This window comes from Phacochoerus africanus, chromosome 15 (assembly GCF_016906955.1).
Source record: "Phacochoerus africanus isolate WHEZ1 chromosome 15, ROS_Pafr_v1, whole genome shotgun sequence".
Classification (NCBI taxonomy): Eukaryota; Metazoa; Chordata; class Mammalia; order Artiodactyla; family Suidae; genus Phacochoerus; species Phacochoerus africanus.
Window position 1 is genome coordinate 11,262,284 of NC_062558.1, and position 14,352 is coordinate 11,276,635.

The 14,352-nt window shown below is 50.7% G+C and overlaps 1 protein-coding gene across 8 annotated transcripts in view; it reads left to right on the top strand.

The window, feature by feature from the left end:
- The window catches only part of PTK2B (protein tyrosine kinase 2 beta), a 131,965-nt gene that overhangs the window by 94,063 nt on the left and 23,550 nt on the right, over positions 1–14,352 (top strand). For all 8 annotated transcript variants that reach the window (XM_047761494.1, XM_047761491.1, XM_047761496.1 and 5 more), the window contains 12 exons: positions 216–303; positions 1,428–1,507; positions 7,945–8,007; positions 8,194–8,248; positions 8,684–8,824; positions 9,237–9,311; positions 9,864–9,965; positions 10,671–10,788; positions 11,316–11,355; positions 11,786–11,832; positions 12,685–12,735; positions 14,093–14,190. In XM_047761494.1, the coding sequence (XP_047617450.1) occupies positions 216–303; positions 1,428–1,507; positions 7,945–8,007; positions 8,194–8,248; positions 8,684–8,824; positions 9,237–9,311; positions 9,864–9,965; positions 10,671–10,788; positions 11,316–11,355; positions 11,786–11,832; positions 12,685–12,735; positions 14,093–14,190 (958 nt within the window). The remainder of the gene's footprint in view (positions 1–215; positions 304–1,427; positions 1,508–7,944; positions 8,008–8,193; positions 8,249–8,683; positions 8,825–9,236; positions 9,312–9,863; positions 9,966–10,670; positions 10,789–11,315; positions 11,356–11,785; positions 11,833–12,684; positions 12,736–14,092; positions 14,191–14,352) is intronic.

A 14,352-nucleotide genomic window follows, 5' to 3' on the forward strand; every position in this document is an offset into this window, starting at 1 on the left:
TAAGGAGACCAGCTGCCTTCAGGGGGAGGAGGTGGGGAGTCAGGACTAGCACTGACCACCGAATGTTGACCACCCACCCCTCTGTCCTCTGCGGTCCTCCACCCAAACTTGGAGGAAGAAAAGAAGGAGCAAGTCCTGAATGGCTGGCCAAGAGCTCCACTGCAGCTGATGGCCAGCTTCCCTGTGTCAATCAGAGTCTGAATTTCCTCTCCCAGGTATGACCTTCAAATCCGCTACCTGCCAGAGGACTTCATGGAGAGTCTGAAAGAAGACAGAACCACATTGCTTTATTTCTACCAACAGGTAAAAGTATTTTATCTTCCAGTCTTCAGGGTCATATGACCATCCTCTCCTGGGGAAATGAAAAGACAAAGCTTAGATTTTGGAAGTCCTATTTCAGGAAACTTCTCCTGGGAACATTCCCTGGTCCCAGGTCAGCTGTCCAGCCCTGCTTCCCCCACAGCTAAGGGCTGACTAACCCCACCCCATAGGCGCAGTTCCTCTAGGATTTTCCTAGTGGCTCTTTACTGCTCAAGAGGCCTGGCTGGTGAAGCAGGCAGAGCAGGTCCAAAGAGGAGACAGGAGTCTGCCACACTTGGTTTCTAGCCCAGCTCTGCCACTTTCTAACCCAGTATCCCTTGGGACATAATTTACCTACAAGAGGTTGTTTCCCCTTCTATAAAGTGGGGATGATAATAAGAATATCTAATTTATAGGGTTGACATGTGGACCAAATGATTGCATTAGCCATGCCTTGGTAACCAGCTCTCTGACTTGTAGCACTTGCTAATTTCCATGGTGTAAATACTCCCATCATGGCCTATGTCAAACTATCAACATACCAACCGACTCACAAAATTTTGGAAAACTTAATAACACTTCCATCAGCTGTTTGGAGCTACTCACCACACCACTGGGTATAATCATATCAAGTGCCCAGCACATGACCTGGCAGGGAGTGAGTGCCAAGTACATGGGAGCTGCCATCCTTCTTTTCTGTTCTAGCCTTAGCCTCCTCCTGTATCTCCCTCCTGGTTTGCTGGAGAGCAAGCCCGTGGATGGCATCTGTCACTGCTTACCAACAAGTCTTTGGATTAATTACTGACTCCTCCACCAATTCCCAGTTTCCTTATCTCCAAAATGAGGAGTAGGGGGAGGGGAATCTGAACTTCCTGCCTTGTAGAGCCATGAAAAGAATGAGCTGTGAAAATGCTTCCAAAACTCAAAGGCCTCAGCCTGTGGGGTCATGTGCACTACTGCCCCGGACTCTAGAGTAAGCCTTCCCGCTCCTGCTCTTCATCTCCTGCTCCAAGTTTGTACACAGTGGGGTGGGAGACAGCCCCCACCATCTCCTGAGGTCTCTGTTCATCTCAGGGAAATGAGGGAACAAGGGCAGCAGTCTAAACCTTGGCCTTTCACCCCACCAGCTCCGGAATGACTACATGCAACGCTATGCCAGCAAGGTCAGCGAGGGTATGGCCCTGCAGCTGGGCTGTCTGGAGCTCAGGTATGTGGCCCCGAGCCCTCTCCAGGAAGGATGCCTACACCTCCCCTCCTGTTCTGGGCTCTTGGCCAGCTTGGGCTTTCCTCCAGGGTGGGAAGCAAGAGTGGGTATGTGAGAGCTGGAAGGGGACAAGTGGTGGCCAGTGGAGGGGAAGGCCCCAGGGTGTTCACTGTCTGGTCCTTGGGAGAGAAGTCAGCTCCCCCCAGCCCCAGTTGGCATCCCCCATTTTCCTGTGGCTGCCACTGCTCTTGCCTCCAGGCTGCCCGCTTCTTCCATTGACCTGCCATTCATGTGATCCAGTAAATATTTTTGAACACTAGGCAAGTTCCTGGGACACATTCGAATGTTAGCGTTTCCATCCGTGTTGTTCACTGCTGTATCCCCAGCTCCAGTGCTCATAGATCTGTATGAAGTTAGTACATCATCCAGAGATGCCCATCAGCTTAGGGTGTCTGGGAGGTGACGAGCGTGATCATAACACAAGGCAGAATGAAATATGTACCACAGACATACACATGGGTGTCAGTAATCTTGCCTGAGGGCATCAGGAAGAAGGGATGTGAACTGCTCCAGGGAGCTAGAGAAAAATCTCCATCAGTAGATCATAGGGGAATTAGGGGGTGGGGAGGGTGGCTTCTGGGCTCAGGGATCAGTGGAAGGAAGAGAGCAGACCGGAAGACAGTGGGGGATGAGCTCACAGGGGGGAAACTGGGGTTGATGGTGGAAGAGTGAATGACAGCGTAAGAAATAAACCTTATTCTTGGCTGTTGGAAGCATTTGAAGCACAGGAAGAGACTAGGTCAAGGATAGCCTTGGAGGGCTCCTCCTTGCCTTCCCACTTGTGATTGTTTCAACCAGCCCGGGGACACCAGGGTCCTCTGTGCAGAGGAAGTCTGCAGCCCCTGACATCAGCTGGAAGACAGACCACCTTGCCGCAATTGGCCAGTGGTCCCAGGTGTTCCTTGCTGCTGGATCAGGGGCTGCCCATAAGGTTGAACTTATTACATGTGCCCTTTATGCCTTCCAAGCCCACCACTCCTATAACCTGTACTGCTCAGCTTCTCCTCTGAAATTAGCTGAAAAAAAACCCACCTTTACCTTTTTTGTCTGTTGAGTCGTATGCCCAGGACTCCAGTGGCACTTGGAGGCTTTGATCATTGAAGTCAAGGTCAAAATAGCATCACTTAGTAGTAAAATAGCAGCAGAGAGAAGACCCATTAGCATTCTAATTTCATGTTCTTCTTTTCCTTGAATCATCCCCAGACTAGTATTGGTCATAATAATAAGGACTAGTGTTATTTAGCACCAGGAATTGGGCTAAATGCGCTGGAGGACACAGTGAACCATCCAACATAGCTCCATTTATAGTCTTATAACGAGCATCTCTTGGTGTCTGCTGGCTTATCAACTCAGGATTATTCCAAAAGCTGTGCTTATTTTATGATAAGTATATATTGTTTCACACCTCCCAAGTCCGAGGAACAGAGTCAAATAAATGTTTCTATTCTCAGAGGTTGATCTTTGAGATACAAATTACATGATATTAGGGAAAGGATGTGGAAAATACCTACTTTGTAAACTTAATAGAAGATTTTCAAGCCCAGAATTTTAAAAGTTGACTATAAAGCTATCCGTTATCATGGACAATTTTTAAGTCAAGTTACGACTATTTCTCACCAAGAGAGACAGATAACATTTCTGAAAATCAGGCCATAATGCAGATTTTCTAAAGCTGCCATTTTTTTTTTTCCTGAAAAGTTTTAGATCATGGGCAAAAGTAACCTGTCCTAGTAACACTGTTAATTATGTCAGAGATATATGGTTTTTCCAGGACAAAAAAAAAAAAAAAAAGGATTCTTTCCTGACTTGAAAAGAAGTACATTTTCAGATTTCCCATCATGGCGCAGCAGAAATGAATCTGACTAGGAACCATGAGGTTGTGAGTTTGACCCCTGGCCTCACTCAGTGGGTAAGGATCCAGTGTTGCTGTGAGCTATGGTGTAGGTCACAGACATGGCTTGGATCTGGTATTGCTGTGGCTGTGATGTAGGCTGGCAGGTATAGCTCTGATTAGACCCCTAGCCTGGGAACCTCCATATGCCACGGGTGCAGCCCTAAAAAAACAACAGACAGAAAAAAAAAAAAGTACATTTAGAAGTTCCTTTATGTCTCAGTGGGTTAAGGATCCGACACCGCTGCAGCTGTGGCGCAAGTTTGACCCCTGGCCTGGGAACTTCCACATGTCATGTATGCGGCCAAAAAAAAAAAAAAAAAACTACAGTATATGCACAAGATGTGAGATTACCAAGATGAATCCATAATGGACTCAATTCATATCAAGGAGAAATGGGGCAAAATGATGACGAGCAAAGAGTCTGAAATTGGGCTGCCTGATTTGCACCCTGGGTCTTCCATTTACTGGGCAAGTCACTTCATCTCTCTGTGCCTCAGTTCTTTCCTCTGTAAAAGGGAATTCTGATAATGGGCGAAACCCCACAGGATTGTTCTGAGGAATAAAAGAGTTGATGTCATTAAAGGGGTTGGAACAGTGATAGAGCCAGAAGTAGTCACTACTTATTCATTACTTGTACGAATTAGGTTTTTTCTATTCACCTTTGTTTTATCATGTGTTAATTTACTTTAATGACTTTGTTTTTTAGAACAGTTTTAGGTTGATAGCCTAAAATTGAGTGGAGGGTACCAAGATTGGCCACTGGCCCATGAAGCCCACCCATCAACATCCCCCACCAGCGAGGCACATTTGTTACAATTGATGAACTGGCATTTATACCTAAATACTGGTCAAGGCCCATAGTTTACCTTGGGGTTCACACTTGGTGTTGTACATTCTGTGGGTTTTGACAAGTGCAAAATGGCCTGTATCCACCATTACAGTATCATAAAGAATAGTTTCACTGCCCTAAACATCCACTGTGTTCCCCCAACCCTTCCCCCTATAACCCTCCCCCAACCCTCCCTCCTCCTAACCTTCCTTCCCCCAACTCTCTCTCCCTTCTGACCAGCCCTTCCCCCAACCCTCCCTCCTCTAACCCTCCCTCCCCCTGGCCCTTCCTCCTTCAAACCATCCCTCCCCAACCCTCCCTCACCTTAACCCTCCCCCCTTTAACCCTCCCTCCCTCTAACCCTCCTCCCCCTAACCCTCCCCCTAACCCTCCCTCTAACCCTCCTCTCCCTAACTCTCCCTCCTCCTAACCCCTGAAAACCACTCATCTTTTATTGTCTTCATACTCTGCCTTTTCAACAATGTCATAGAGTTGGAATCACACCTAATTTATTTTGTATCAATTCATTGGACGTGCTTTATAAATGCCAAATATCTTCTCTAAATGTCCCCCTATGATTTAAAAGGTGAAATTCATGGCCCACATGCCAGAAATTAGTACCTGCCCAGTTTGAGAAACCGCATGCCCTCCCCTTCCCCTGAGACATCCAGGACCGTTGCCTACTCCCAGCAGAACCCCAGAACACTCTGACCTAGAAACTCAGAGTGAATGTGTAACCCAACAGCAGTTAAGTAGTAGCCGAGGATAAGTAAAGCTTAGAGAAAGAACACTCAACTTGTTTCAAAAGGCATTTTGTCTCCTAGTCAATTTATAAATGCTGGCAATGAGTTAATGTTTCTGTTGCTGGTCTTTACTTTCTGCTGTCCTTACATGAGTATCAGCAGCCTGTACCTGCCCATAGGCCCTGCCGTTAGCACCCAGATGGCCAACCTGGGCTGGGGAGATCCAGCCATGTGCTAGAGGGAGCTCCTGGCAGATGCAGCCTCATTCAGTGGTGGCATTTGGGGCAGTCCCATCCCTGACAGCAGCCAAGATGGGACTTCAGCATGGAAGGTTGTGAAGCTCAAGACTGATGAGGGGTGGTGACTGCTTCTCCCGACATCCCAGTGATGCTCAACTACTCCAAACGTTAGGAACACAGATCACAGCACACTTGAGTGAATGGGCACATATGTCAAAAGTAACACAATAAATAATCCTCAGTGCATGAGAGAAGGGCAATCAGTGATATAGAGTGAGCTGGGTTTCTAGAGTTGGGGGTGGCCTAGGTGTGCTATCTGAGCTTCCTTCTTCCTAATAAAACATTTTCCCACTCACCACCTCCTTAAGCATTCTAATATTGCTATCGTTTTTCATGTAATTTAATCCCTCAGTGTTCTTTTCCAAATTTGTCTACACTTCCATTTAGCCAACCCCATTTTTTTTTCACCAAGCCTTGTTTAAATACCCCAGTCCTCAGAATTCTTTCATCCACCCCTAGTCTCAAATTCATTCACTCAACAGTTTATTTCATCATAGATCAGGAATGACACTAGGAGACCCCTGTCACCTGGGGTCAGGAATCAGAGCTCAACCCCTCTGCCTGGACTACTCACCTCATACTCCTTTTCAGCCTAGTTAAGTCTCCTTTATTCTGGCAGCTTTAGAAAATGTCCCGAGCCAGGGTTGCCTGCTTCCCTCTGTGTTCACAGGAAACATAAGAGCACACCTGTAAAGTGTTGATAACAAGCAGGGTGGCCCTGGACTCTTCCTGCAGAGCCAGCTCAAGGTCTCTCTGTCTCAAAGCCTTCCCTCCCTCACGCCCAGCCCATCTGCCCCACCCCACATAGACTGGCTGTACTTCTGCATCTTTCTGTTGGGTAGCAAGTGGTTCACGTGCACTAACCTGAAATCTAGAAAATCCTTGAAATCGAGGTCAATGCTGCCTTCACCTGGCACACGATGAGAGCATGTGTCCGAATAAATGGATAACCCCAAAAGGTCGACAGTCCTCTCCTGTGGAGGTCACGTGACATTTATTCCATTATAATTACATAACTGCAGGCAACAAGCCAATCCGTTCAGTTTCCTGGAAGTACATTCTGCAGCCCACTCAACTCAGGTGGGCCTGCGGATGGCCACACTGCCTTCCATCCACACAGAGCAGGTATGCTCTGAGCTTCCCAGGGCATATGGAGGGCAGCAGGGAACACTAGCTCAGGAAACTTCCTGAAGCTACTGTGACTGACTGGAAATTTTGGATCTTGACTGTAAGCACCTTCGGGTGGAAGGAGGAGGAGAAGGATCTTCCGTCCAGGGCAGAACTCTGGATGGTGTCCCCCTACCCTATAACTGGCTGTCATCCTTGCTCACCTGTTGTCTGGTTTCCAGAGTGAAACTCTGCCCTCAACCATCTAGAACTCACCTCTAGCACCTGTGGTCCCCCATTCTGTCAGTGACCCAGTAGTGAGAAGCTGGGTTACGGGAGAGCCTCTCTTTCTAGCTTCCCAGGTTCTCTCCTGGGATCAAGTTCCCAGGGATTCTCAGCCTAAGTAAGAGGGGCATTTCACGCTGGATAAGTCTTTGCTGTAGGGGCCATCTTGTGCATTGTTGGACATTTAGCTGCATCCCCTTGTCTCACACGAGATGTGGGCAGGACCCCTCCCCTCCCAACCAGCTGTGACATCACAAAGCTCTCCAGACATTGCCAAATGTCCCCAGGCTACAGAGAGGGGTGCAAAATTGCCTCTGGTAGAAAACCACTGAATCAGACCACAGGAAGGTCGTACACTCGGACCACAACAAAATCACATATATAGAATTGTGCTTTCATGTTATATCATTGGCATCAGTAGCATAAGACTATTCCCAGATGTGTATAAGGACACCTGGGTTAACGTAACAATGAGTTACTCATGCTAATGTACGATCGAGAGTAGGACAATGTCTGCAACAGTGGAAGAAATTACTAGACACAGTGATCCAAAGACGGAAGGATGGATAACACGAATGGGAACATTAGCAATTTGGTCTCTACTTAAACAATCATTATAAATACTTCCATAAAGATCTCCATCAAGACATACATTTTAAGGGAAAATGGGACTTTAAGAACATGTATTAAAAAATTAATAGAGGTCATCGCTGGTGGTAGGATTACAGATTATTGTTATTTTCTTCTTTGTTCCATAAATTCTAAGTTTTCATGTGTACTGCACTGAATAATTATTTATATACACACATACAGTATTTCAGAGAGAGCAAATAAGGGGAAAGGAAATTACAAAGGAAACCAGAGCCTAACAGAGGAGGTAGGCGTTCCTTGGCAGAAGACTTCAGTGTTGGCTGCCTTGGGCCATTTGCTTTTAGAAGCCACTGATAGAACCACTGTCTTCCTCCTCTGCCCAACAGCTGGGTAGTCCCAGAGCTGGGCCTCCCAGAGAAAAGCTGGAGTCTTCTCTAGAAAGGAAATTTTTGTAGAGCTTTCTTTTCTTCGTGGTTTTCTCAATAGTGAATTGTTCAACTCTCCTAACTTTTTCCCTCCCAGTGGTTCCCACATCTGGCAGGGGAGGGAGCTTCTAGACCAATGCATGGTGACCTGGCCCTGATGGCCTTGCTCCCCAGGCATCAGCCTCTCCATGGCTTCTCTCTCTCCAGGCGGTTCTTCAAAGACATGCCCCACAACGCACTTGACAAAAAGTCCAACTTCGAGCTCCTAGAGTAAGTCCCGGGACTGGCCCCGGCTTCCTCTCCCCTGCTTTCCCTGCTCATTCCTTGTGCCCTGCATCCCCAGACCAGAGCCAGGTGGGACCCATCTCCCTGTCTTCTCCCCTTTCCCTGATTGGCCAGAAGTCCTGGGTTGGGGACAAGGGGGAATGAAGTGCTGCTTGTTCCACCTTCTTTCAGGAAGGAAGTGGGGCTGGACCTGTTTTTCCCAAAACAGATGCAGGAGAACTTAAAGGTGAGAAAACCAGTGGGTAAGGCACCCACATAGACTCTCTTCATGGTGTCCCCCACCCGCCTGGGGAATAGAGCTAGAGACGGGGCTGGAGACACCTGGGCAGCCAGGGTGTCCTTGCTGCCTTGGGCCATCTGGACATAGGACCACTCCTTGCATCCAGCAGGCCCTTTTTGTGACTGGGAATCAGAACACCTGGCTCTAGTTCCACCAGTTAGCTCTGTGGTCTGAGCTTTGGGGATGCCACCTCCCCTGCCTCCCTGCCCAGGCCATGGTGAGCTTCCTTGAGACAGCAGGTGTGGGCTTTGAGTAAGACCGGACCACCGCCCTTGTGGCAGAGGCCTGGGGGCTGTCCTACAGCAACAGGCAGGCTTGCGGTGAGATTGCAAGGAAAGGAATCAGCCCTGAGCCCCGCTCACCCCTGACGGTTTCCCGCAGCCGAAGCAGTTCCGGAAGATGATCCAGCAGACGTTCCAGCAGTACGCCTCCCTCCGGGAGGAGGAGTGCGTCATGAAGTTCTTCAATACCCTCGCGGGTTTTGCCAACATCGACCAGGAGACCTATCGCTGTGAACTCATTGTAATGCTGCTCTCTCTCTCTATTCTCTCCCTGACCTGAGCTCCTGTCCACTCTCAGAAAGGGGGCCACGGGGCCAACTTGGGGTGGGGGGTGAGGTCAAAAAGAGGCTTTGCTTGCGTGTAGGTTCTGTAGCACCAGGGCCTCCCTGATGTGTCCCCAGATCCAACTAACGTTAAGCTACTTGCCTGGAGAAGGGAACTGAGCTCCTGGCTCCAACTCTGGGAGGCGGGGCGGGGCTGGCAGGGTGTTGGGAGGGGGATATAATCTGTGTGGTGGAAGGGGCTAGGATGGAAGGAGCTGGAAGGTCCAGGAAACAATGGCCTGTGTCTAGCGTCGTAGTGAAGTGTTTTCAGATTTCTGAAATGTGATCGGGCAGAGCTGGCACAACAGCCCATTTCTCCTTTGATTCCAGCAAGGATGGAACATTACCGTGGACCTGGTCATCGGCCCTAAAGGCATCCGCCAGCTGACAAGTCAAGATGCGAAGGTAGAGACTGGAGGCAGGCCCCAGCCACCTACCAGCCCCAGGCAGAGGTCCTCCCCTTTCTGCTGCCCCATCGCTGAGAGCAGAGGCCCTTGGTATCAGCAGCTGCAGAGAGTGCTGGGGATAACACATGGGGAGGGTTGTTCTTTATATGCATCCCCGAGAGGAGGCGAGCAGCAGTGGTTGGGGAGTGGGAGGAAGGACACTGCTCTGCTCTTCTGATTCAGATGAAAGAGTTGCTCTTCCAATGGCAACTCCAGTGGTACCCATGCCGCTGGGAGTCAGAGACCTGGGTCCAATCCTGGCTCTACCACCAACTTGGCCTGTGACCTTGGGCAAACTCCAGCTCTCTCCAGATTCATTATTTTTCTTCTGCAAGGGGCTTGAGCTAGATGATCCTTCTAACCTTAATCATCTTTGATTCTTTCTCCATCCCCTGAGAGACTCCCAGTGCCCACTTCTCCCTTGTGCCCCACCCCCATGCCCCACTGACCCATCTGCACAGCCTGCTCTCACGAATGGGATGGTCTGAAGGGCCCCCCTCCTCTCCCACAGCCTACCTGCCTGGCCGAGTTCAAGCAGATCAAGTCCATCAGGTGCCTCCCGCTGGAGGAAGGCCAGGCGGTACTGCAGCTGGGCATTGAAGGTGCCCCCCAGGTGAGCATCCCTGGGCACCTGGACTCTGTGAAACAATGGGAGCAGCCACAGGTTGGGAGTTTCCTGCTCAGGCCAGCCTGGCGGGGCTTCCCTGACTGCTGGAATCTTGTTAAGAAAACTGCACCTTAGTTCTTAGACCAAGTAGCAGGATGATGATAAATTAAGGGAACTATTTCAGGAAGCAAAGTTATTTTTTTAAATATCAAGAAAGAAGTTGGAGGAGGTTTGGAGAGTAGGGGTGGTTAAAGTGACCAGAAATCAAAATAGAGAGCAGAGGTCTAACTTCGAACAAGTGAACAATGACTCAGAAGCAAGACCTCAGGGACTAGGGGCTTTTTGTGGCTGGAGGAATCAGAGAATAGACTGCAAACAGGTTGTCTATCTCTCCTTTCATCCATCTGTCTCCTGCCCCACTCCTTCCCTCACCTCTTTTCTCAGTTCTTGCCCTCATACTGAGCAGCTACTAGGTAGAAGGCGCACTCAGAGACCAGTATAAGTCGGAGCTGGAATGGCCTTCCCTAGAGCGTAGGGTGGTCCATTGGGAGGGTATCGAGAGTGCCCCCTGGTGGCGATGGGGAATGCAAACCCAACCCCAGGAGAGGGGCAGACGGATCCAGGCCCTATAGTTTCTTCTTCTCCAGTCCTGTGCAGTAGACTCTAGCCAAGGCTCTGGGGTCTCACCTTTGGCTGGTCTCTTCCCTGCAGTCCTTGTCCATCAAAACCTCCTCTCTGGCAGAGGCCGAGAACATGGCTGACCTCGTAGACGGTTACTGCCGGCTGCAGGGAGAGCACAAAGGCTCTCTCATCATTCGTCCCAAGAAAGGTGCGTTTCCACTTGAAGGTAAATTGGCCCAAGGAGCAGATGGCGGCACAGCCCAGCCAGGCCCCCAGAGGCAGACAGAGCAGGAGAGGCCAAACCATTAACTGATACGACTGAAGAGGCTTTGGAAGTGTGGGAAGGGGCTCACCCAGCCCTTCTGGATGCTCCCTGTGGTGCCATCCTGGGTCCTCAGCTACAAGCCCTGGGCCCGCTGGCCCAAGCGCAACATGGGGACCAGCTTCTGGAAGAAAGATGTTCATAGCCGTGGGAAGATCAAAGCTAGGGCTAGAGCATGGCTAGTCCCGCCTGTATGTATGATGGATGGAATCGGAAAGCAGGGTTCGGGCTGCAAAGTGACAGTGGCAGAGGAAGCCCAGGAGTTTCTTCTATTAAGAGGATTCCAATTCAGGCCAGCTCCCACTCCGACTTTCAGAAGCCACAGAAGGGCGGGAGGGGTCTGCCTGTGTTGGGTCACAGCCAGGACCGTGTGTCCCCGGCTCCAGCTCCCCCTCTCCTTCCTCTCTCTCCAGATGGTGAGAAGCGGAACAGCCTGCCCCAGATCCCCATGCTGTGAGTAAACCGGAAGGTGGAAGGCAGGGGAGCTGGCCCTGCACCCATCCTGTGTCTTCCCAGCGCAGGCAGAGCAAACAGGCAGCCTCCCCACCAACCCCCACCCCACGGTTTCTGGGCCCCAGGAGAAAATACTGGAACCCTACCATTTCACATGTGGTGATTTTTCACCAGTAAAATTCTCCCAGTAAATCCATATAGGAACACTCTGGCATCATCTCGAGGGGTTTGCTGCTCTCCTTTCCCCTCTGCCTGCCCCCTGCCTTGCCCCCAGCCACCTGGGCCTTTCTCCCAGGTAATTGCCATCAGGACAGGCTGCTTCTCCAGGCAGGAGGGGGCACAGCACAGCTGCCCCTCAAGCCAAGGCTGCCCTGGGGGAGCACTGCCAGGCTCTGTGCTCATGTGGCTCCTGCCCTCCCATCTCCTACAGAAACATGGAGACCCGGCGGTCCCACCTCTCAGAAAGCTGCAGCATAGGTAAGCCTACCCACCTGCCGTCCTCCACTTCTGCTTGCCCTTGTGACATCATCAAGGATTGCCTCAAAGTTACAGAAAAATGATCTTTCCCTATGACTCCTCAGTGATGGCTTTAACACCATCAGGTTACAGCTACAGGGCACTGTGCTCATCCTGGTCAGCTCAGGTTCCATAACCAAAGACCAAAGCCTGGGGGCTTAAAAGACTGATTTTTCGCAGCTCTGGAGACTTGAGGTCCAAGATCAAGGTGCTAGCGTGAGTGGGTCCTGGTGAGGGCTCTCTTCCTGCCTTGCAGACGGCCGCCTTCTCACAGCCTCCTCTGCATCCTCACATGGTGGAGACATGTATAGTTCTGGTCGCTCTTCCTCTTCTTCCAAGGACACTACTCCCATCATGGGGGCTCCACTCTCGCGACCTCATCTAAACTTAATCACCTCCCAAAGGCTCCACCTCCAAATACCGTCACACTGGGTGTCAAGGCTTCAACATAAGCATTTGGGGATGGAGGAAGGAGACTCAAACATTCAATTCATGACAGTGTTAAATATGCAATAGATATTATTTTATTTGATCTTTACATTCCCCAGAAACATTCATTTCACAGAGAGATAAGCAAATGAACTTGCCCTAAATAATAAATGGGTAGCAGTGAGCCGGGACCCAGGCCCAGGTTCATGAGTTCAGTGGCCACTCTGAAGCCCAGAACATGGGCCCGGTCCTTGCCTGCCTCCTCCCCATGCCCAGCAATGTCAGCTTGGTCCCACTGGGCTGCACGGGGGAGCCCCACACCTGGTTCCTGGTGGTGCCCCTTGGAGCATCTTGCCCATGGGTGGCCTCCTTCTGTCGTTCCAGAGTCAGACATCTACGCAGAGATTCCTGATGAGACCCTGCGAAGACCAGGAGGTAGATCCCTAACCCCCCTACCTCGGCCACAGCCAGGGCCCGGGGGAGTGACGTTTGGGAACACATGTGACACCACAGAGGGACTTTCGTTCCTTCCTCATCCTGTCCTATGTGGGCCTCAGACAGGGACAAAGCTGAGTGAGGCACTATCATTTGTTTATCTGTTTGTTTGCCACACCTACAGCATGAAGAGGTTCCCAGGCCAGGGATCGAACCCATGCCACAGCAGTGACCCTAGTCACAGCAATGACAACAGTGGATCTTTAACCCACTGAGCCACCAGGGAACTCCGAGGCACCTTTGATTTGAAGGAGGAGATCATTGTGTGCTGGTGGTGGTGGTGATGGTGGTTTTTCCCACACCAGCGGCATATGGGATTTCCCAGGATAGGGATTGAACCTGCACCTCCACAGCAGCCCGAGCCACTGTAGCTGGATCCTTAACCCACTGTGCCACAGTGGGAATTCCAGGAGATTGTTGGGGTTTTTGTTTGTTTGTTTTTGTTTTTTGCCATTTCTTGGGCCGCTCTCACAGCATATGGAGGTTCCCAGGCTAGGGGTCAAATCAGAGCCATAGCTGCCAGCCTACGCCAGAGCCACAGCAACGCGGGGTCCGTGCCGTGTCGGCAACCTACACCATAGCTCACAGCAACACCAGATCCTTCGCCCACTGAGCAAGGCCAGGGACCGAACCTGCAACCTCATGGTTCCTAGTCAAATTTGTCAACCACTGAGCCATGACAGGAACTCCTGTTGGGGTTTTTTGTTTTTGTTTTTGTCTTTTCTAGGGCCACACCTTCGGCATATGGAGGTTCCCAGGCTAGGGGTCTAATCAGAGCTATAGCTTCCGGCCCACACCAGAGCCACAGCAACGTGGGATCCGAGCCTCGTCTGCAAACTACACCACAGCTCACAGCAACGCCAGATCCTTAACCCACTGAGCAAGGCCAGGGATTGAACCTGCAACCTCATGTTTCCTAGTCAGATTCATTAACCACTGAGCCACGACGGGAACTCCAGGAGACTGCTGTTTTTATCCCCACACCATTGACCTTTTGTGCGCTGGTGTGTGGGGCTGGGGGTGGGGGTGGATCCTAAGAGCAAGGACAGGGGACCCAGCCTTCAGAGGGAACAACTCTTCACCCGTCTGAGATAGTGGAAACTTCCAGACTCCCTTTCCCAACCCAGTTCCTGGATCGCTGTTGTGGGGAATCTGGTAACACCTCGGCGGGAGGGGAGCAGAGCCTGGTATTAGAGCCCGCAGGTGCTTAGCTTCTCAGGGGTATAGGAACTTGGGTTCCCAGGGGCATCAGCCGGGGTCTGCATTCAGGGACCATCAGCTTTCTCCACCTGTGCAGGCCCCCAGTATGGCATCGCCCGGGAAGACGTGGTCCTGAATCGCATTCTTGGTGAAGGCTTCTTTGGTGAGGTCTACGAAGGTGTCTACACCAACCACGTGAGTTCCAGACCCTCCCCTGACACTCCTCCTCCTCTGCTTTCCCGCGGAACAAGAGAGGAGCCTGAATATTCTAGGGTGGGAGGCAGCCGCCATGGTGTGTAGATCTTCACCACCCTGGCCTCTGCAGTGTTTATGAAGTACCCAGGGAGTGATGAAAAC